The 24,690-nt window shown below is 38.9% G+C and overlaps 1 protein-coding gene across 4 annotated transcripts in view; it reads right to left on the reverse strand.

The window, feature by feature from the left end:
- Positions 1-24,690, reverse strand: part of AKT3 (AKT serine/threonine kinase 3) — a 305,975-nt gene that overhangs the window by 156,137 nt on the left and 125,148 nt on the right. For 2 of the 4 annotated variants that reach the window (XM_053909402.1, XM_053909400.1), the window contains exon 3: positions 16,478-16,603. The exons of 1 other annotated variant lie outside the window; for it this stretch is intronic. In XM_053909402.1, coding sequence (XP_053765377.1) covers positions 16,478-16,603 — 126 coding nt within the window. Of the gene's footprint in view, positions 1-7,423; positions 7,538-16,477; positions 16,604-24,690 lie in introns of those variants that run through there. One more of the 4 variants, XM_053909403.1, reaches the window with a different exon arrangement.

Below are 24,690 nucleotides of genomic sequence, written 5' to 3' on the forward strand. Positions count from 1 at the left end.
TGGAGCCTGTTTCAGATTCTGTGTCTCCCTCTCTCTCTCTCTGCCTTTCTCCTGCTCACACTCCGTCTCTCTCTGTCTCAAAAATAAATAAACATTTTTAAAAATTAAAGAAAAAAAACCAAATGTCATTAAAGTGTCCATACTACCCAAATCAATCTATAGATTCAATGCAATCCCTATCAAAATATCAACAGCCATTTTCACAGAACTAGAAAAGAATAATCCTAAAATTTGTATGAAAATCAAAGGATCCAAATATCCAAAGCAATCTTGAAAAAGAAAAACTGGAGGTATCAAAACTCCAGATTTCAAGATATAATACAAAGCTATAGTAATCAAAACAGTATGGTACTGGCACAGAAACAGACACATGGATCAGTGGAATAGGACAGACAGCCCAGAAACAAACCCACACTTATTTCATCATTTTATCTATAACAAAGGATGCTGCAATATACAATGGGGAAAAGGCAGTCTCTTCAACCACAGTGTTGGGAAAACTGGACAGCAATATGCAGAAAAACAAAACCCCACCATACACACAAACTCAAAATGGATTAAAGACCTAAATAATGTGGGACCTGAAGCCATTAAACTCCTAGAAGAAAACAAGCAGGAATTTCTCTGACATCAACCATAGAAACATTTTCTTCTACATTCTCAGATATGTCTTCTGAGGCCAGGGAGACAAAAGCAAAATTAAACTATTGGGACTACAACAAAATTAAAAGCTTCTGCACAGCAAAGAAAACCAACACAACAAAAAGGAAACCTTCTGAATGGGAGAAGATATTTGCATATGACATATCCAATAAAGGGTTAATATCCAAACTATGTAAAGAACTTACACAACTCAACACCAAAAAACAAATAAACAACAACAAAAACAAGTAATCTGATTACAAACCAAGCAGAAGGGCTGAATAAACAAAGCCAAAATAAACATGAAAAGATGTTCAACGTCACTCATCATTCAGGGAATGCAAACCAAAACCACAATGAGACATCACCTTCTACCTGTCTGAAAGACTAGAATCAAAAAGACAAATAACAAATGTTGCTGGGCTTGCATGAAAAGTGAACCTTTATACAACACTGTTAGTAGGAAGAGAAATTGGTGGCAACCATTATGAAAAACTCTATGATGGTTCCTAAGAGTAAAAACTGAACTACCATATGATCTGGAAATCTCCCACCTGTTCATTGCAGCATTATTTACAGCAGCCAACGTATGGAAACAACCTAATTTCCCTATGATGGACAAATGGATGATGAAAATGTGATATTAAAAAAAAATACCCTGCAATTTCATGGATAACAATGGATCACATTTGAGGGTATTATGAGAAGTGGGACAAACCAGAGAAAGACAAACACTGTATGGTATCGCTTGTGGAGTGTGAAAAATTTAAAAGCTGATTGAAAATGACAAGGAGTACTTTCTCCTGATATATATGTATATCTTCATTGTCCCTTAAACATTCTCCGGTTCTTTTTTTCAGGTGTACAACACAGTGATTCAACAAGTGTATGTTATGCTGTGCTCACCACAAGTATAGCTGCCGTCTGTCACCTGACAATGCCGTTTCAATACCATTGATTATATTCCCTACGCTGTACCTTTTATTCCTGTGACTTATTCATTCTACCACTGGAAGCCTGCACCTCCCGCTCCCCCTCATCCACTCTGTCCATTCCCCACCCCCCTCCCCTCCAGCAACCATAAGTTTGTTTTCTGTATTCATGGGTCTCTTTCTGCTTTGTTTGTTTTTTAAAAAGCTCCCGGATTATTCTTAATTTCAGGATTTAATTCACACTGCTTCTGTCATGTGAAACACTTTCCTTCCCTTCTACCTAGATTCCAGTCGCTGAAAAGCTCTGATGATTCCAGCTCTTACTCTCTACTCTGGAAGATCTTCTGCACTTAACATTTACATTGCACATGCTGGGACTGATCACATACTGTTAGTTACAGACTGCTTCAAGTGTATCTTCTTAACTATACTGTAAGCTTCAGGGTACCTGGTACTTCTAATAGTTCTGTTTGATTCGTCACAGCCTGAATTCAAACAAACAAAAAGAGCTTCAGAAAACATTTCTGAATACAGGGTGCCTGGGTGGCTCAGTCAGTTAAGCATCCAACTCTTGGTTTCAGCTCAGGTCTTGATCTCACAGTTTGTGAGTTCGAGCCCCACGTCAGGCTCTGTGCTTACAGGGGTCTCTCTCCCTCTATCTCTGCTCCTCCACTGCTCTCTCTCTCTCTCTCAAAATAAATAAATAAGCATTTTTTTTTTAAATAGAAAATATTTCTGATGCAACAGAGTTTATCACAACTAGTTCTCTTTTTCTTATAAGATAATCTCAATATTTTAAAGTTCACATGCCTTGAGAAGCACAATTTACTTTATGATCCCCACCAATCTTACTTATTTCTTCAAAATCCATTTGTCCAGTTTACTCTATGTATACATATAAATAAATCTCAATGATGACATCAATTTGAAAAAACTAAAGCCTAATCAAATTCTTGATTGCACAGCCACGGCTCTAACAATTAAAAGCTAGTATCCTTTCCCTAGTAGAAAGCAGTAGATTTATAGAATAGTTAAAGGGATTTTTTCCTTGGAGAACAACCAAAAGGTAGGCCTATCCATTCAGAGTAAAGCAGAGAACTATCAAAAAAAAATGAATTTTGGAAGATTATAAACCAACAAACCTATTAATTTCATTTAAACCATATGTAAAGATAACCAAAGAGTCATTATTACAATCTGACCGATCTGGAAAACACTAACTTCTTATAACTTTAAGGAAAGACAGAGATGTCTCGGTTTCCATTCAGAATTCTGACTCCAAATAAGCTATCCTGACTTTAAAAGGTTTCAGTCATAACCATAAAGAGGCCTCTGGGTCTTTACTATAGCACAAAAACAGTATGTTTCAAAATTGGGTATAAGTGGTGCATTGCAAGATAAATGAAGAGTGTACATTGGAATAATCAGTTCATTTGTCTCCAGCAGAATAAAAAAATCTCATCTTCTATCTTTTCCCAATTGAGTAGGGAAACTTTGCTTTCCACTACATCTTTCTCCAAAATTTATTCTTTTTAAATAATTAAGTACTAAGCCATTATTTTGGCCTATTATCAGCTGCTTTCCTGTAACATTAAGATTTTACGTGCATTATTTCCCTTTAATCTTCCCAGTAAAGTTTTAGAGGGTTTTCATTATTTCCATTTCACAAATAAGAAAATGGAAGCTGTCTGGTTTTTCAGTCACTAATTCAAAATCATCAAGTCATTAAGGTTATAGAGCTGAATGTCTAATCCATGTTTTCTAGCTCTGAATTCTTGGCTCTTCTTGGTATGTCATGAACTGTTTTAGGAATGTTAGCTACTTACAAGAGAGGAAGTGAAGTTTTCTTTCTTTACAACAAACTTTGTATATTACACTTACCAGTTTTCTGCAATTAATCGACAGAAATAGGTGACCTACAGAGAGTACTGAAATTGTTTTCCCCCAAAGTAAACTGACCAAACTTCTTGTCTAGTATTTGTGCACCAAAAATAATTGCTATCTATTGTGAGAATACAAAACTTAGAAACACCAATAAACTTTTATCACATGATCATAAGATAGGGAAAGTTCTAGATGACAGATGAACTGTCAAGGAATAATACTGTTTCAGAAGTTCTTTACAGAAATTAAATTTGAAAAATGTCTTTCTGTCAATATTAAATTACTGGTTCAAGGCGGAGAGTACATTTGGAATATGTATTGGCCAAAAAGTTAAAAACCGTACAGGAAATAACATGTAACATGTAACATGTGCCTGGATTCGGATATTGGAATTTGTTCAGGCTTGTCAATGTAAGCCAACCCTGAAGATTTCTTACAATAGTCTAAGAATCAAGAGCCATTGATAGGAAAACAATAAAAATGTAACTTCCTATAGGCACAGAAATTCCAAATATTTGCTGAATTATGTCAAGAATATAGTTTAATGAAATGTCCTCTTTCCCCAGGGCCATTGTGAAGCTCAAAGGAACAATGTGTATGAAATACTGCTATAAAGAGAGTATTGCATGTTTATTTTTAATCACTTTATAAGAATATCCTATAGAGACAGAAACTTTAAACTTCACCAGTGTGCTTTTGGAAGCAGTAACTGTTGCTGGTTGGATGATTCAATTATCATAAACTATTCTGGCGTGTTTCAAAAGCAGTGCCATTTTAAAACATAAAAAATGTCTAAAAATGCAACCATAGTAATAGATTCTGAGAGCATGGGTTGGGGGGTGAGGGAGAAAGACAATGACAAATTGGTCCAAAAGGACACTGAGACTTCATAGTTGGAAGACGATTGTGCTGACAATTAGTAACAGGAAGCAGAGCACAAAACAAATGAATGAAAAAAGCTGAACCAGCAATGAAAGACCTTATTATAGGGCAGCAACATTATTGTAATAAAGGGGCAATGTACTCTCCTCCATGAAACTTTCACACAGCCACCCTAGTCTCTTTTCTCTCTCCCTGCATTTCATTTTTCATTAGCATCTGCTTGATTATGTATTATTTCCAATCCAAAAGAATGCCTGCATAGTGTTCCTAAATTCCAAGGCTTAAAGGTCCTTCCCTGCACCCTGGCCTTGGGCCTCAGTTAACTTCACTCAAATAAATAAATAAATGCTTTTAAATTAGTATAAAGATATGGAGGGAAAAGACAGGGAGTGATTTAGACTATAATGGCAGAGAGATCAACAAAACACGTGTCCTTCAAGTCCAATCTGTTAAAAATGCAACGATCGTGAGTCATATGAAATATCCAGATGATTATGCCTCTCATAATCAGTCTCTCCTATGACCTCTCGGACATAATTAGAAAAGCAAAGCTGAAATGGTCACATACCAGTGAATCCTCTGCATTAAGCTTCAGTTTCCACAAAGAGAAGCAGCTCAGAGCTCTGAAACAAATCTTCTCACGCTAGTTGAGAATCACCAGATCGGATCCCTGAGACCGACATATAAACTAGTCTAGAGGCATGGAAAACCCACACTTTCTGAACTACCCACACGAGAAAACCTCTCGCCTCAAGACCCCGGGGCAGCAGGAGAGGTTTCAGTTAAGCAACAGTGCACAAAAAATCACTGCCCTTGAAACCTGCAAGTTGGGGGTTTAAGAGTTCACATGATCACCGGCAAACTCCATGAGCCTCATTCCCTGGCTATCACAAAGCAATAGTATATATCCTGGAAAACTGTTAGTGGGATTAACATACCCATAAAGGTCCTCAACAAGTGGTGGTTGTTGTTGTTATTATTATTATTATTATTATTATTATTATTATTATTACTACTACTACTACTTCTCAGCAGACTGAATGTCTCGAGAAATTACCATGTTGCTGACTGGCAAACCACTGAATATCACAAGAAAGAATCGTATGGATCCTTCATTGTAACCTCCCTGACACCACATGTGACAAAACTCTGGAATCCCTGGGTGGTGGCGGGACCAGTTGATATTACCAGTCGTGTTGATAGCAATCTATCAAATAACCGGCCACCTAGCTATCACCTGCATGCTTGTCCCCCTGCTACAGAATAAGTAAGAATTGCTGTGACATAAAATACATCTCTCAAGAACAATGAGAATCTGCTATTAACCCACTGCGTATAATGGCTGGCATACGGTGAAGTTTCTGTGGGTGCTGACTAAACATTACTTGAAGAGAGCTGTCGTCTGAGCCCTGTGTATGCTTCAACACACTCCAGCCAGATATCAGACGGACCTCTGCCTTCTATCTGCTTAGAGGCTCTGGGAAAGTTTCTTAATCTCTCTAGATCTTGGTTTCAGTGTCTAGTTTGCTTGGATTTTTAGGTAGTTTTATTTCATGTCATTCCTGCCGTGACATAATGTGATCACATAAATAAAGCACGTTGTACATAGGAGGCTCTTAAAAAATGTCAATTCTCTTTCCTTGCTTCCTCAAGTCCCTCTTAATTTCCTATGACAGGCAAATACGATGGACATATAACCCCTTTTAGTCGACAATTAAAAAAATGAATTACACATAAACATCTATGTTCTAGAAAACAAAAAATTAAGTTAAAAAATAAGTATTAAACAAATAAATCAGGTATGTATCCACATTTAATTTAACCAAAAATGATCTATAAATGTAACGAGCTCATAAATGAGTATAGTCAGAAGAGTGTGTGGAAAGAATGATTCTGACCCTTCAGAGATGGAAGGGCATCATGGAGGACAATGCTGGGATCGGTGACAAGATAAAAAACAACAGTGCACACAGGCTGGCTCATGTTGGGCAGTGTTACACATTCAGCAAATTTTTACCTGCAAGACCGAGCTGGATTGACCTGTTAATAATTAACTTAGTGCAAAAGAGTACACAAGCGTGTGGCTGAACCCACATAGCTGCTTCTCATGCCCAGGCTGCAGGGGGAGAGCCTCCCACCCAGTGCCCCTCGCCCACTCCTTTCCACACCACCTTACCTCTCCTTTATCTAAGAAGTCAGGGTCTTGTTTTTAATAAACAGATAAAGAGATAATGTACCCTTTCCAAGTGAAAAGCTATCATTGGAAACCTTTTTAGCTGAAGAAAAAACACTGCCTTTAAGATGGGATTTTAAAATGGAGTGCTACTTTGTATCAGTAAAATTATTTTATGCTCTTCAAGGAGAGACGAGGAACAGCGATGTTACTGCAAGAACCGAACGTACAACACCAGGTCAGCTAAGGGGGGCGAGTGCCTAAATGTGACCCTGAGAAAACAAGTGTCTGGTATGAGCACGGCATTCTGCTACAGATTTCAAGTGCCATATTTATTCCCATCATTTATCCTTCTTCCTCCTTTGATATTTTTCACTCTATACAGGGATAAAAAAATAACATACCATCTGGAGCTTTCATTCATATCTGAGGATTTCATACTCATTTAAATCAACAATAAGAGATTCAGCCGAAGTTTCTCAGAAATAACATTTCAAATTAATGCTATTCCCGTTACCTGGAATGTACTTCATCTTTTGAAATCTTACTCTTTCTCCAAACGAGCACAATTTCCAAGAAGCTCGTCTTGATGATCCAGTCCTTAACGACCCTCCCTTTCCTAAACTCTTACTCAATGTGTTAATTGTAAAACTTACTTCAGAACTGAATGAAACATCTCAAAATACCAATTCCAAGGATTTGTGGCAGATTTTTGCTACTAGATGATAAACCCTCCAAAGCCAAGGGCTAACCCAGGTCTGTGGATTATGAAATGAACACAGGCACAGGCTTCAGAGTCATTCTGTGAAGCACGGGCTGAAATCCTGGCCCGGCCATTTGCCAGGTAAGCGAGCTCACCAAGTCACATAACCTCCCTCAGTCTCTTTAAAATAGAGAACATAATACTTACCTCAGAGCGGTGTGAAGATTAAATGAGATAACATATGTGAAAGGGCCTGGCACATAGTAACGCTCAAAGAAAGGTTGGTTTCCTTCCTTATTTCCTTCTTTTTTCCCTCAGTACCTGGTACAATGTTGAGAACACAATAGACCCTCAATAAAAACTTTCTAAATAGCCATTAGAACTTAGATTTCCTAAAAATATGCTTAAATATTAATTGTGATAACTCCTATGCTTCCAAATTGTGTTACTTTAAATCATAGGCACACGAGGCAGGAAATTTCAAAAACAGAATTAAGTGAGGGAGGCTGTTGGTTGGATAGTGTGTCTAGGAAAGAGAGTCAAGGAGAGAGTCTGAGGTAAAGTGTTTGAGAATAATTCAGTGAAACTAATTACATGCAGGGTGTTCTTTTATGTCAGTATCTTTGGATAGATGGTAGTTAACTGTTGACCTTAGGAGAAGTTTAAAGAGAGAGGAGGAAGGGAAGGAGGAAGAAGAGGAGGGAGAAGAGGAGGGAGGAGAGAAGGGAGGGGAAGAGGAGAGGAGGAGGGAGGGAAAAGGGAAGAAGGAAGGGAGAAAGGAAGGAGAGGAGGGAGAGAAGGAAGGCTGGCTCTGCTGGGGTCTCCTCACATCATTTAACATAAGCTACAGAAACTCATCACTCCTTGCCTGCCTTCCCCTAAGAACAAGTCCCAATGCATCTTCCACCTTATAAAACAGTAATCATCTAATGGAAGAACCAAATTAATCAAAACTTTCCACCAATGGATGGTAACCAAGGGATCCCCTCAGGATAGTCAGAAAGATATGTGAGGATTTTATTCCTTCTATTAAAAAGTGAAAACAACTTCTGACTAAAATAAGGGGTAACAACAGTCACGTGGACCAACCACCCGTGGAAGCTTTGACTTCCCAAAGGCTTGAAGGTTTGAAGAATCTGGTCTGTGCCCCACTCCTCTGAGGCCAATGAAATGGGGCTGGCCTTGCAGCTGTAGTGATGCTTCCTTCCTTGGCCAGAGGTGGCCATGGCCATGGTTTGGGGGTCTAGCTCATGTTTAGTTACAAGGACTAGCTGTTACAGATCAAAGTCCTTGGCATTAAATGAAATTGGGATTTCTTCCCCCAACCAACCCATAGAAACTGTCTTCAAGTGCAAGACAGCACTGCAAATAGTCTCTACCTAAAACTTCTAATGATCTTTAAAGAAAATCCAATCAAGTAGTTTCCTTGCCATTCCAATGTAATGTAGCTGGAAAGGGAAGGATGGCTGTCACTTAACTCAACCGAGCAAAATTACTGCACATCTCCTATTACATTGAGACTTTTATTTGCACACCCTTTCACAATTTACAAAGCGTGTTCACATACAGCATCTCATTTAATCCTTACCATAATCCTGAGAAGTGGGTATTATTAACCTTCGTGTCTAAAGATGGGAGCACCGGGGTGGCTCAGTCGGTTAAGTGTCAGACTTGGTTTTGGCTCAGGTCATGACCTCATGGTTGGTGAGATCAAGCCCTGCGTCAGGCCATGTGCTGACAGTGCTGAGCCTGCTTGGGATTCTCTCTCCCCCCTCTCTCTGCCCCTCCCCTGCTTGTGCCCTCTCTCTCTCTCTCTCTCTTTCTCTCTCTCTCTCTCAAAATAAATACACAAATAAATAAACTTAAAAAAAAAAAGATGACAAAAATGAAGACCAGAGAAATGATGTGATTTGCCCAAGGCCACACACTCGTAAAGTAGCAGAACCAAGACAGATGACCTTCCAGCACACAGACCTTGTCACAAATGTTGCAGGAAAATTTTTACATGAGCATACACAGTCACTGTGCTCTAGAAGTTTATCACTCCCCTGGGTTCTCCATAAGCGTCCCCCAACTTACATTCCGATAAATGAGGCTATGGCAGTAAAGACTGCAACTATAAATTAGCTTCAAGTAAATCAGGAAAGGGGGTGACAGAGAGCTCAGAAAAGTCACGAGGGAAGACTCGTGACAGACGTCTGAGCAGGTCACTTACAACGTTCTAACGAAGGAAGTACTAAAACAGTGAGACTATCTAATAGGAAACTCATGTGACACACAATGTAAATTTATGTCCATAAAGGACGTGATGCTGAGGGGTGCTGTCACACCTAGGAGCCGCATCCGAAACCCTGAACTCCATAGTCATGTCCATGAAAACAGGATTATACTTTTTCTTTTTGCATGTTTGTTGTGTAATGCTGAAAAAAAGAAGGGAAGAATAGACATTCTGTGGAAATTTTTTCTTATCATATCAGGGTGTGATTTGAATGGCAGAAAGAGAATGTGTGACTGAGTATGGCATTATTATTCTTTGTAATTTTCTACAAACAATCTCCCTTTAAAGTGATTTTTAACAAGGTTTTCTCCTTTCCCCGTTCTAAACTTAGTTTATGGGTTAAACTTTGCAAATAAATGATTACAGTACCCCGTAGAGAATATGACAGAAAGGAAGAAAATCTGATTACAGTTACACTTATCCACTACATGATCAAATTTTAAGTAAGGGCTCTATTGTATATAGTGAGACGCCGCTATTACAGGACATAACTTTGTTTGCCTAAAAATCTGATCACAGGCAAGGGGAAGAAAAGCACCAAATCTTCAAATGATCAAGTACATAAAATAAAAATCACTGAAAACAAAAATGAGGTTAAGAACTTTATATGTAATTCAACCTAATAGAATGTAGCAATATACGTCAAAAAGTATGGAACATTAAAGAGTAATAGAAGACAAAGTGAATATTGAAAATACACAGAGTATAAACATAGGTATGATTTGGGCAAGTGTTCGATTGTTGATACATGATACATAAAAAAAATAAATAAATAGCCATTCAGGCTCCTCTTGCAAAAAATGGAAAAATGTGAGATTTTTCTGAGCTAAGGAGGTGATACTTGGAAAGGAAGTTTTTTTCCGAAGATTAATCTATCCTATGCATTGCTCCCAAATACTCCAGAGAGGAGAATACTTGAAGGCAAGAGATCAACTAGGAGACTTAATAGTCCAGGGAGAACCTGATGAAGAGCTGCCCCAGGATGGTAGCAGGGAGACTGCAGAGTACGGAAACAAGACGATATCTTGCTGACCGACTGGCTCATGGAGGGAAGAGCGCCATTTGCTTACGGATGTCCCCTTTCTACCGTAACCTGGTAGGTTCTTCTTTTCATCAGATACTGATTTGGACACCTAATGCATAAAAGCCTCCAACGGTTTCCAGCTGGTTTCCATTAAAAACATCAAGTTGGTATTTAAGATCTTTCACAATCTGATTACAAAGTATCTAATCTTGTTTTTTCTCCAACATGAATGCTCTATCTACCTGTGATATTGCCTATGCTATTCACAAAATAGGCTCCTCATTAATTCTGGACTTCATGTGCGTATGTTGTTAACCTCACCGTGAATGTCCTCCTTCTTCCGAAAACTTACATATCACCTATCCTCCAGAGCTCATGCTAAAATCCTTACCTAGTCACCCTAGCTTACCTTTACCTATTCTCTCAACTTCTATAAAATTCATTCTGGCGACGAATCTCATCATTCCTCCCACTGCAGGGTGTTGTGAATGTCTTCCACAGTCAATGACAAATTCCCACATTCAAACATTGTATCTTATACTCCTTTTAGTATCTAGTATGGTTCTAATGATCAACCCTTTAAAAGTGAGCTAGCCAGATCTCTTGTAATTCTTCTATATTTATGTGGTATAGAGTTACCCTAGATTTATAGGGTTGCTATTCTAGGTTGTATTATATGTTATGTAAGACTGAGAATCAATTAGCAATTTCTCTATCCCCATGAACAGCCACAGTGAAAACATTAGTAGAAATCGCCTCATTTTTCTATGTATTTAAAATATCTTTTATACTACGTATTCAGAGGTAATGATGTCTTTTTGGTAGGTTTAAGCCCCCTTACTTTCTTACAAAAAGAAGAAAAATAGGTTAATGAGTAAACATTTCATTTCAAAATTGGCCTAAGAAATGCAGACTGACCTATTTTTTAAAAAGCTGACTGAAGAAAGGTTTCAGAGAGGAAAGAGATATGGTCAGAATTTGCAACACGGAATAAGCTGGATTTCTGGGAGGTGCTACTAGAACACAGGTTGGCACGTCTCTCTTCCCACCACTAAGAGTGAAAGGGAGTAGATAAAAAGGCAGCTGAGCCCCAAGACACACGGACAAATGTCCAAACTCTCCACTGAGGAGCTGTTTTACTCTTCAGTTGGGCTGGTAACTGTCAAAACATTTGAGACCATGACTACTGGGTAGACCAGCTACTGTGCTCAAAGTACGTGTGAACGCAGCTTTATGACAATGCTCGTGTCTTACGTATCCTATATTATTTCCCAAATTGTAATGTTTCCTGCGCAAAAATAATCTCAATCTATAATTAGCAACTGACCAAATCATAATTCTGATTAGAGAGGCACTTGGCTTGAAAAACAATGGTTATTTTTACTTACATTTCTACAGTACGATATGTAGAGAGGACCTTCGCATAGAGTTCATATATGATCCCCCAAAGGAGGATGAGGTCAGATCTTTTCATCCATGTTTCAGGGGCTTGGAGAGTTTACATTCTGCATGCCAAAGGCTATCTAGCCATTTAAAATATCGTAACTCTGACCCAAAATCATATCTCAAGGCTCTCAATCTAGGGAAAACGGCACAGAATGGGGACAGGGGAGGGAAATAAAATGCAAATGACAGTAGATGAATTTGACTTCTAACCTTGGCACTCAGCTACCACTACCTAGTAAGGTAACTTTATACAGATCACTGAATTTCAAAAGGCCTCCTTTTCCATCTAAAACTGGAGAAATCTGGACTATTTGTTTTCATTCATTCATTCAAAAATGGTTATTAAGCCCTAATAGGTAGGCACTAGGAGATAGAAGATAAATAACACTAGGCTCTTTACCCAAAAATAACTCGCAGATCAGCAGAGGAGACGTAACACATGAACAAATAACCAAAAACCACTGTGATAACAACAAAAGAGACTAGCTTGATGAAAGGCAGGGAAGAGTAATTTAGTAGGAATAAGGATGGGCATTTAAATGTGAATTAAATCTTAAAGGATGAAAAAAATGATCCAGACAAATAGAGGCCACAAAGCCATTCCAGTCAGGGGGAACAGCATGAACAAAGCCTCAGAGTGGAAGAGCTGTGGAGTTTGTGCAGGGAATCAACAAACACAACAAACAAGCACAAACGCTTCATTGTGCCCACATGTGACCACCCAGAAGACACAGGAAGCAAGAGTTGAAAGCAGAAGTCAGACTGACGAGATCCCCACGTGATATACTAAAGAAGCTAGACTTCATCCAGTAGGCAATGGCAGGGCCATCACAGTGGAATGGTACGGTGAGGACTTAACTGGGGAATGGTCCCTGTGACAGTCACGAGAAGGTCAGAATGTAAGTGGTCGGTCGAATCTACAGGCAGAGCATCTAGTTAAGAATCTACAATAGAAGACAATAAGCTTGTTCTGGGGTGATTATAGTTTGATTTACAGTTCAAACACTAATCAGCAGAAACAGAAATGGACTGGGAATGGGGTGAAGATGTGAAGGCAGTGGGGGGCGGGTGTAAAGGCATGGAATAGATTCAGGTTTCTGCTTAAGACAGAACTGACATACTGAGGAGTGGCACCTGGGAGGCTCAGTCAGTTGAGCGTCTGACTTGGGCTCAGGTCATGATCTCACAGTTCTTGGGTTCAAGCCCCACGTCAGGCTCTGTGCTGACAGCTCGGAGCCTGAAGCCTGCTTTGGATTCTGTGTTTCCCTCTCTCTCTGCCCCTCCCTCACTCCTGCTCTGTCTCTGTCTCTCAAAGGTAAATAAACATAAGAAAGAAAGAAAGAAAGAAAGAAAGAAAGAAAGAAAGAAAGAAAGAAAGAAAGAAAGAGAGAGAAAGAAAGAAAGAAAGAAAGAGAGAGAGAGAGAGAGAGAAAGAAAGAAAGAAAAGAAAGAAAGAAAGAAAAGAAAGAAAGAAAAAGAAAGAAAGAAAGAAAGAAAGAAAGAAAGAAAGAAAGAAAAAGAAAAGAACTGACATACTGAATACAGGGGGAAGTTGACAAGATTATCTTAAATTCAGCTTAGGACAGGTTGAGTCCCAGAAATACCTAGGCAGAGATATCCGGCAGTGAGTTGACTATAGTAGCCTAGGGCTCAGGAGAGAGGTCTGCCCTGAAGATACATCTTGTGGGAGAATAAACTGCATACAGGTGGTAACTAAAACCTTCAAAGTGAATGTGACCACCCAGGAAAACGGGGACAAAATGAAAAGCTTCCTTGACCAGAACCCAGTTATGTACCATAATCCACGAAACAGGCAAAGGAAGGAAACCAGAAGAGGCGTCCCAGAACACAACAGGAGAGGTCACCCCAAGAAAGAAGTGGTGATCGATGGCATGAAATGCAGCCCAAGAGGTCAATCCAGGAAAAGAACAACTGAGAAATGTCTACTGGTCTTAGCAATTAAGTGGTCACTGGAGAACTTACTGAAAGTGGTTTCAATCAAGTGACTAAGAAAGAAAGCTAGACGGCAATGGATTGAGAAATAGAAATATATAAGCACAAACTAACTTTTTGGAAATGTTAAATCTGAAAGGAAGGAATGTGAAATTTAGTGAAGATTGGGGAGAGGGATTCGAAGTCCTGGCCGGGTCTCATTCTTCACTTTTTCAGACGGATAAAAAGCCTATTTTGGTAAAACTCAAATAAAACCCACATATATTAAATTGGAAGTAACGTTTTTTAATTATCAGGAAAAACAAGGGACTCATGTAGCCATCAATGGAATATACATATACACATATGTAACATTTTCCAACATACCTTACAAGTACCTGGTAAAATCATCTCTTTTTTCACATACTCCAGGGGGCCAGGGACAGAGGGAAACTGTTGGCCAAGTATCCCTCCCTTGCTCCAACTGTTCCTTCTCTTAATGTTTCATAAAAACATTATGGAACACTAAGGAATATCCTTCTCCCCTGCTTTAACTATTTAACTCCTATTCACTCTTCGAAGGCCTGCTCAAAATCCCCCTCACAGAATCTCAGCATGTAGGAGACAAAAAGGCCTTGCAGGCTCATGACATCCATGTGTTTCTCCCTCTATGCTGAGAGCTTCAGTGAATGATCCCTCTGAGGTCATACTCGTGCCTCGGGGCAAAGCTGGAAATCTGAACTACTTCTTCAACCAGCGTCCATTTCACAACTCATCCTTAGGTCCACTTAAGACTGCAAGGAAGTCAAGCTTCAAGAATAATCTATCTTAAATAGTTGATTTAGTGTAAGACCCATGTTAATACACTTCTGAAAACTAAGGACCTGGTCTATAACTTCACTTGTTGGTTTGTCAACTACCTACGACTACTTGATGATAGAAGTAAAGATTACAGATGTCAACTAATACTTACTTCGTGGATAGGCTGACTGTCAGTCACTAAATAGGATCTCTCCCCCAGAGTGCAGTATTTATTTCCGCCTCTGCCAGTGGAAGTGTTGGAGCAGATGTTGGCAGACTGTGACATACAGTATGTCTTTAAAACTTGTTGGGGTGTGAAATTCATAAGGTCAAAAAATGCTGCATTTTGATCAGCAGATACAGGAGTTCTGTACTTTCATAAATCATTTCAGACAAACCAATACCATTTGCTAGTAAGATAGAGAAACTAAGAAACTGTACTGGCCTTATGGAGGAGATAATGTATGCTGTTAGGGTTTTAAAAGCCAATTTTTTATCATTTTAAAGCAAATGCTCGCTCAGAAGATCTTTAGAGTGAAAATGTGCTCTTAAGTCAACACAAAATACAAGATATTACTTCAATTGACAACAGGATTTTAAAAGTAATTTTCTAGTCAGAGAAAGCCATAAACATCTAATGAGTATTCCAGCGGGGGAAAAATTATTTCCTTAACCAATACATACACATTAAGTGTTCTCACTTGTTAAAAAATGAAATCCCTACATAAGAATCCATTTATATAAATAGAGAGATGTTTGGGTCTTTTAAGTTAGTATTCTTATCACTCAAATGATTTCACAAACCCTTTGGTTTACTGCTTTATCTTACTCTTTAAAAAATTAAAAGATACTATCCATAAAAAGGCTGGGGCTCCATATAATCTTAAAATGACTTTTATGACATTCAAGGACTTTTGTTATCTTGGATATTTTGTTGTTGCTATTTGATATTTTTTATTTTTATTTTTTTTGCTTCCATCTTAACCTCCTACCTTTTCCAAATGTAGCTAACAGAAAACAACACATAACCAAAATCAAAATTAAGAATGGTGTCTAGCTGAAGATTTTATCTCTGTGTTTACCTCTTATGCAAGTTTATTTTAACCTAACGTAACTTTTTAAATGCTTCATTTCCGCGTTAACACAGAAAAACCCTTCTGTTGATTAATCAGTAATACAATCAGCCTAAAGAGCCCGGCATTTCACAGCAATGTTATTTGTTGCCATTATCACAGGCAGCACCATCTTTCAGTTTATTTTGTGCTGTGTTCAAGAAAATATACAGTCCCTAAGTCAATCTTAATTACAAACATTTTTCTGAGATACTTGTAAGGAAGAAAAATTTAACTTCAAACATAAAACCTCCCCAGAAAATAATTTCTAAAGTAAATCATTTGTTTCTCATCAGATGATCAACGAAAAGAGCTAAGATCATGCCAGGAAACCGATCAGAAATGCACTCGGTACCGCAACATCTTACAACCAAGTTCACTCTAGCAACCAAGTTCAAAGGTCTCCAATCATATTTTATGAAGAAAGGCCTGAGGTACATATTTGGGGAACTGTATTTACCACATTTAGGTTCTAACTACATAAAATCTTATACTGTATTGCCTTAGAGAAGGCCATGTTTTATTGATAATCAAAGCTGAGAGTTTCCCTGCTCTTAAATACAAACCTGAACTCTTTCATAGGCTTCTCATATATCATAAGGGATCTGACCCATGAGGTCACACAAGTAAATAGATAGGAGGTGAATCAACAACTATAATTAACTTACTTGCCACTGAAAAGTTGTTGAGGGGATAAGGTAAATCCACATCTTGAGGCTTCTCTTTATATCCAATGAATGAGCCATCTGTCTTCAAAAGGAAGTATCTCGGCCTCCAGTTTTTTATATATTCTCCTACATGAGGAAAGCATGCATGTTAATGCTGGGGGGAAAAAATGAACAGCAGCTTTTATGTGAAAAATCAATTATGGTACAATATATGTCCCACAACACTGGCCTCCAAGAATTTAGTTAGGCAATTTTCTTTTAACTTAGCTTACAAAAGAAAATACATAAGCCTGCAATTAAGATTCAATAAAAACTCAAACATGTTTTGTTTTTAATGATTTCACACTTTGATAATTCATTTGCACCATTATTTCTTCAGAGAATCATTCATCTGAGTACACATTTTGTTCAGTTTTTCATTTTATCAGATGGGCTGTTAGAGCATATTTCAACCATTTTAAAAAGCCTTGGTAAATCATCCACACAGTATCAAGGAATTTCGATGAAAAACACTTATCATAAGGAGGAACATGAAATGGATGTTTATCTTCCAAGTACTACTGACTAATTGTGTCATTTTTTAAGAAGAAAGAGGGGAAAGTCTGTTTTCACTGTTAAATCTTGATCGTAACTTGTTTTAACAACATTTTATTGTTCTGAATAGGGAAATTATCCTCTCTACAATGCTGTAAATAAGTCAAGGAAATGAAGGAACATGGGTGAACAGAGCTTAAAAACCATACACACACTCACACACATTAATAACCGTGAGAACACGTGCTACAATACCAAGCACATGATTGTCAAGAAATGCACTTTATCAAATTTTAACATAAACTGTCACCTCTCTTCCAAAAAGTAAGTTTTTAGCAACCAGATTACAAGTTGCTTACCTAATATGGGACTCTTCTTAATTTTAAGAAACAGGTGTTCCGTGATACCGTAAGAGATGGAAGGCTATCTGGTCTCAAAACTGTCCCCTCTCTACTGGATATTTCTACCTGGTTCTTCAATATCAAATGTTTAATCATAGTACTGCAAACAACTGAAAACAGCCCAACTTTCCCTACAAATCAGCCTCTTCTCTTGATCCCTGTTACCCAAGCTCAAACACCTGGCTGTTGCCTCCCCTTCGGCTCGGTCAGTACTGCCTTCCCCAGTCTCCTATTAGCCTAGCCTGAATGGGGCCCTCGCACCCTGCCTTTCTGCTGTTGTGCCGTGACCACCCCGCTTCCTACTCACCCCCTTCCATCCCAATGCGTCTACCACCTCCAGATTAATCCCATGCCTGGGTGTACCACTTCGATTGCATCACCTGTCTGCTCAAAAATACTCTGACTCCCTGTTTAATCAAGTCTCTTAACAGAAAATGTAAGCCCTTCCATAATCTCACCCCAACATACATTTCAGATATGCAGTGTGCCTCTGAATCAGCGATTCTCAAGGTCCTTCCCTCACACCTCTTTATACTATTAACTGTTACTGAGAACTCCCACAAGCCCATTAATGTAGATCACGTCTAGTTTATTGTATTAGGAACTGAAAAGAAATTTTAAATTCTTCTGTCACTTCCTTTAAGAATAACAATAAACTCATTACATGTAACATAGCTAATATATTTTTATGAAAATTATATTTTCTAAAACAAAAAAAATCAGCAAGAGAGAACTGCTTTACAGTTTTAACAATCTCTCTGATGTTTGGCTTCATAGAAGACGGCCAGGTGCTCGTTATCTGCTTCTGTATTCAATCTATTGTAGTATGTTTGTTTTGGTTTAAAACATAGGAGAGCAATCTGGTTCAAACAGGTATGAAGCTGGAAAAGGGAAGAGCATTCTGACAGTTACAGTGATCTTTCTTTGATACTACATCAGCATTTGACAAGTGGTAGTTTTATGACACCATATCCATGAACTTCCTACACCGGGTTGTGGGAAAATCCACCAGTCAAATGAATCTTTTACATATGCATGGTTTTGTAACATGATACAGTGGGCATTTAGAAAACACTGGTCCGCTGAGTTATACTGACCTTCCCACTACTGACACACCGTATTACGCAAGTATCATCAGAAAAGTAAGCACCGGGAAGCCATCAAGCTCACGATGGCAGATATGTTCAAATTTTTGCTTGAAAACTTGATCTTCCCCATTGGTGGTTAAGGGCTGTCAGTCCTCTTCCTTGCAGTGATGCTTTCTGGGTAAGTGCCAGCCTAGGGCTGCTACTTGACAGAGCTTAATAGTGATTTACCAAATGAATGAATGAATGAATGATACGTATACAAATATCCCAGCACATAAAAGGAACTTAAAGGGCAAGAAAAAGAAAACCTGATTCCCCTCCTCACTTTGTTTTACTGAAAAAATATGGCCCAAATATTGATACACACATGCCAAATTTATAAAACCAGAATGTTAATAAACCCACAGTTCCCATCAAAAAAGATGAAGGAAGTTCCTTTCTTGACTGTCCGTATTATTTTATTTTTCTATTTTTATCTATGGATTCCTACATAAAACTTAAAATCATTAGATATTACTTCCCCAATTAGTGATGGAATATTTAGATTTCAAATGCTACTGTAAAGGAACAGATTCATATCGGTATAAGATGCTATAAGTCTACCAGGCTAAAAAATGAGCAATAGTTTAATAATTACACCAAAGGTAAAACAAATTCATTTTAAATATTTTAATTTTTTTGAATGTTTATATTTATTTTTGAGACAGAGAGAGAGCGTGAGCAGGGGAGGGGCAGAGAGAGGGAGAGACACAGAATCTGAAGCAGGCTCCAGGCTCTGAGCTGTCAGCATAGAGCCCGATGCAGGGCTTGCCAACCATGAGATCATGACAGGAGCCAAAGTTGGACACCCAACTGACTGAGCCACCCAGGCGCCCCATCATTTTAAATATTTTAAAGAAGAAATAATGGGATAGCACTATTTCTTATTTTATGAAAGCACTGAAAACACTTATTCAAGAAATATGAAATTGAAAGAAATAAACATCAAATTTTCATCTCTAAGAATAATTTCCTATCAGCCACTAAGTATTTACATGCTCAGATGTGAGACACGAGATACCACCACATAAATCTTCTTTTTTCTTAAGCAAGTCTTAGGAAATTTCAAATATTTCATATGGTCTACAAGCAGGACTTCTGGTTGCCAAAAAGCGCTCTTAAAAATAAATCTATTGTGCACCCATGACACAGAAAGATTACACCAAGACACTGCAGTAGTCATTCACACAGGAGTAAAAGTCAAAATTTACCTTCTTGACAAAATAGAAATAAGTATTATTTCTCACAAATTTTGGTTAATAATGAGTTGATTCAGTTAAATTGGTCAACAATTATACTATCACATGAAGCTCACAGTGGATCTCAAACTTTCAATGAACACTCTTGATATCTGACTCTTGTTTATAATATGAATAAACTTCCTGAGAAGATGTTTAGAGTACATTTATTTATTTGTTCTGTATGCTGGAGACACAGTCGTGGACAAATAAAAAAGACAAGGATTTTTACTCTTGGAGTTTACACTCCTGACCACATGAGATTTCAGGCACCCCTAAAACTCGGAGAAGCCTTCTGAATACTTCCTGAAAGCAGATCCTTTCGTTTATAGGTTCCCATTGACATTCTCAACTCAAGTTCATACAACAGCATGATGTGCTGGCCTAATTAAATATTTATTTTCTAGTTCCAAAAGTGGAACTGAGAAGAGATTCGTTTTCTGCCAAAGAAATGGGCCTTACCGGGGACACAAATTCACAAGGAGGGAATAAAGCAAAAAAGCAAGCTTTACTGCCACCAACCCAGGCCCAGAACAAAAGAAGAAGATTCCTAGCTCAAGAGATAGAAAAGGTCATAGCTTTTCCCGATACCATGGCAGGAAACTGTGCACACTGGTGGAAAAGGAGAACTGTTCCAGCAGCCTGGGGCTTCCCAAGAAAATCGGACCTTGTCCCACCGGTCATGAAAAAGGACCTGAACACTCTCCTCACTGAGAGTCTGGATAAGGCACACACTCTCAGGCTGCTCTAAAAATATGGCCAAAAAGTCCTCACTTTTATGGGGCTAAGTGCCCGGAACAAAGGTACCCTCTCTGCCTCCAATCCTTTTAAGCCAGACTGCTAAAAGTCAACCACAGCTTGCATTTTAAACACGGCATTTACACCTAAATTTATACGTATTATATGTATTAAAACCAAGTTGTATCATACTTTTATATTTATAGCCCATAGGCTTCAACTATCTAAGACACAGCTTTGTTGTAATGGGGAGAAAGTCTTGTTTAAAAAAGCAGCAGCATTTATGGGGCTCCTATTCAAAACTTACAGCGCGTTGTCATGATCAATCCTCAGCAAGCATCGAGGCCACACCCTCGATGTTGGATAGGTATTTCCAACACCACCTCTTCCCAGCTTTCAATCTACCTTAGTTAAGGGCCCTTTCAATTAGTTCTTACACTCCTTGGTTGGAGGCTTTATGTATTTTGAAGTCTGCTGGTTCCAATATCAAAACACATATATTTCCCAACGAGGATCCTGAGATTTTGGCCTCTGTAGTGAGCTGAATGGTGACCCTCAAAAGAGATAGACACACCCTAATCTCAGGGACCTGGGAAAATTACCTACTATGGCAAAAGACGTGATTAAGTTAAGGGTTTTGAGAAGAGGAGCTTATGCTGGATTATCTGGGTGAGCCCTAAATCCAATCACAAGCATCTCGGAAGCAGGTGTAAATGTGAGGCAGGGGGGCTCTGACATCGAGGAGAAGGCCATGTGACTTGCTGCTGCCCCACAAGCCAAGGACTGCCTGGGGACACCAGATGCTGGAACAGCAAGGAATGGATTCTCCTGTGGAGCCTTTGGAGAGAGTGACCCTGCCTGACACCTTGACCTCGAACTTCCAGTGTCTAGAACTACGAGACGATAAATGTCTTGTTTTGGAGCACCCAATTTGTTGTAGTTTGTTACAGTGGCCCTAGAAAGCTTAATGCAGTTTCTTAGCACCACAACCGAAGGCTTGTTTACAGAACCAGAAAAGGTGCCTACTGATTTGTTAAGTTCTTGGCATCAGTGGTAGAGAGATACATAGTTAATACCTTCTGAACACAAAGGGAGAAATGCACCTCACTCTTATAAACAGGAGAGAGTCCTATTTAGGAAATGCGGGGTTGGAGGAGGCTGTTCACTAGAGTTCACAGTTTTCTTGGTTACAATCACTTCAGATTCTGGACTTCTGCCAACTTTCTTACATTATTTAATAATTTATTTCCTGTAATCTCTTCAAACACACAAATAAAAAAATCTCAGTGTTTCTGAGCGCGTGTGGCCATACAGAACATTCTTGATTTCCCCAGCCAAGTACAAATAATATTTTGGCTCTCAGTCTTGATCTTTAATAACAACCTCAGACGGGAGATGGTGGGAGTTTAAATCCATGCTAACTCTCCACCTACAATATTCTGAATGAGTACCCCCGTGGGTCATCTTTATTAGGAGATGCGTTCAGCTCAGGGCTGTCCAACCAAGTTGACGGTGTTCACGTCCTACCTGATCTCAAATCACATTTGATTTAATAATCTTCAACTTACATTCATCCTCGCACACTACAGAGTATTTCATCAGCACTTTGCTGAGAATCACCTTTGCACTTTTAAAGCTGATATCATCAAAAAGTGCAGAGTAGGAGCTAGGAACGTACGTCTAAGGACTAAAAGCAGACTGATTAAAACGTTCAAAGGGTCTTACATCTAGAACTAAGAAATGCTGAGATTTGTTCAGACATACGAACGGAAAAAAGCTGGTATCCTCACAAATGAATCATGTTGACGAGTATTTGCTTCATTCGTTCATTCATTTTTAAGGCTAGGCTGTGTTCCAGAACCTGGTCCTGACCCTAACTCCTTGAGAAGAACTGGCCGAGAACAGCTCAGGAACGCTCATTCATCCACTGGAGGCCCAGCCAACTGTCCTGGGCTATGCTGAAAACAGTCAGGTGAAGTCACGAAGATGTTACTGAAATACATACAGAGACAATCCGATTGAGAAGCAATTGGTACAACTATAGCACTGTTTGTCATGAATCCCATACACATGATCATTTAGAATTTAGATGATACAATTAAGCAGCAGCTTTAAAATAAGCTACTTTCCTTGGACAAAATATGAAGAAAACAAAAGAGCTGATTATCAACAATTGTACTGCAGACACAGTGAAATTCTGATTTCTGTCAGAGACACGGGTGACACGGCTTTTTAAACATGACTAACAGTCACTCATCCGTGCTGTGACACAGGCTTCCGAAGCTAACCGCTCCCTGAGGAAGAGGTGAGGGCATTCTCACGTGCATGGTGGCACCACCGTCTCATCGTAAAGCCAGGAGAACTGCGGGCTCAGCTTTCCTGAGAATATACATACATATGTATATTCTACTGCCACGTTTAATCACAACCCATATTTTCAAGCTATGTTACTATCTGTCTTTGTTGTCTCGGAGAGGAAGAATGAATAGATAAAAGCCACACTGGATGGGTATGTTAATAATTCAGGATTGATGGAGGGGGAGAGCCCACACAAAAAAGAAGCTGGCCATATTATCACCGTGATAAGGCACGTGGGTCCCCTTTTTCAGAGCAAAAGAAACTCTACTGAAGGCACCTTTGAGGTGACCACAGAGAGTCAGGGTCAATACAGGATCAATACACTTCTCCAGTGAGGCTCAGCTCTTTCCCCGCTCCGCCTCACCCTTCAAGGGCTCCAGGTAAGACGAAATCGTGCTGCAGGGCAAGGACTCTGCAGCCTGGCACCTTGGGTCTGAACCTGGCTCCTCTACTTTCCAGCTGCAGGAACTGCTCCCTGCGCCCCGATCTGAAAAACGAGAAGCGTGGTAGCAGCTCCCGGAAGGACACATTGGGACAGTGCTTACCTGGGCACAGCACAGGTCAGGTTTTGTTACTATTAAGTGGAACCGATGCCATTTACCATACCTCTCCAACCTCACATCCCATACTCCACTCATCCGTACTGCACTTACTCGAGAAGATTGACAGAGATGAGGCAACAGGCAAAACCTGTAGTAAATGTACTCTATCACCCCAAAACAACATCTCTTTAACTAGCGGCAGGTATATAAAACTTGAATCCTACCTAAAGAAATGAAAAGGCTATCCCATATCAAAACACGGCATTGATTTAATACTTCTTCTTTCTTGAGGATATCAGAATAACTAGTCTTCCCAAAAACAGAGCTAAAATTTTAGGTATCTTTTAGATACCTCTGAATTACTTTTTTAGTTTATTTATTCTTGAGAGAGAGAGAAAGCACACATGAGCACAAGTGGGGAGGGGCAGAGACATGGGGAGACAGTGAATCTGAAGCAGGCTCCAGGCTGTGAGCTGTCAGCATGGAGCCTGATGCGGGGCTCAAACTTATGAGCTGTGAGATCATAACCTGAGCCAAAGTCAGATGCTTAACCCACTGAGCTACCCAGGCGCCCCCTCTGAATTATTTTTATTAAGTGATATACACAGGGTACTGTCCCATGAAAATAAAATAATTTTAAATTTCCAAAGAAGAGCTTTTAAGCCAAAAATATGGCAGCTTTCAAACTGAATTTATAGGACTTTAAGAAATCATTAGTCTTAAATAAAAGTCTTCATGGGACAATTTCTACCTAAGACAAGAAAGAGGTTTCGTGTTGATATCAGTATAAAATCTATTAATTTTGAGGTTCACAGTATAGTTAAGTATTTAGTTGCTTACTGACCGACACCAACCAAATTAATACACATGCATTACCTAAAAGAAATATAGCAGAATCCTTTTCCACTAATAGATTTCCATAAAGAAATATTAGGACCACAAATAAATAAATACTGAATATATAATTCACAACCATGCGCCACATCTTAAAGATCTTAAAGCCAAATACAGTTACTGCAGAAACGCGCACGATGATAAACATAACAAAACATTTGCCATCTCTGAAAGAGTCTGTTACATTTTTCTAGAGTGGATTGCGAGTATTCTGTTCAATCAGTTCTAAGTAAAAGCCCTAAGAATGCCTCTCAGGGAATAAAAGAAGTAGAGTTTCTCAATGAAATTATCATCATCCTCTTTTACAAATGTCTTGAAAATAATCTTAAGGAATTATTTTTATATTATCTACACTGCAATGAGCTAGCATAGTAACAATTT

The sequence above is a fragment of the Panthera pardus genome, unplaced genomic scaffold, assembly GCF_024362965.1.
Source record: "Panthera pardus isolate Hobbes unplaced genomic scaffold, ASM2436296v1 HiC_scaffold_21, whole genome shotgun sequence".
Taxonomy (NCBI): Eukaryota; Metazoa; Chordata; class Mammalia; order Carnivora; family Felidae; genus Panthera; species Panthera pardus.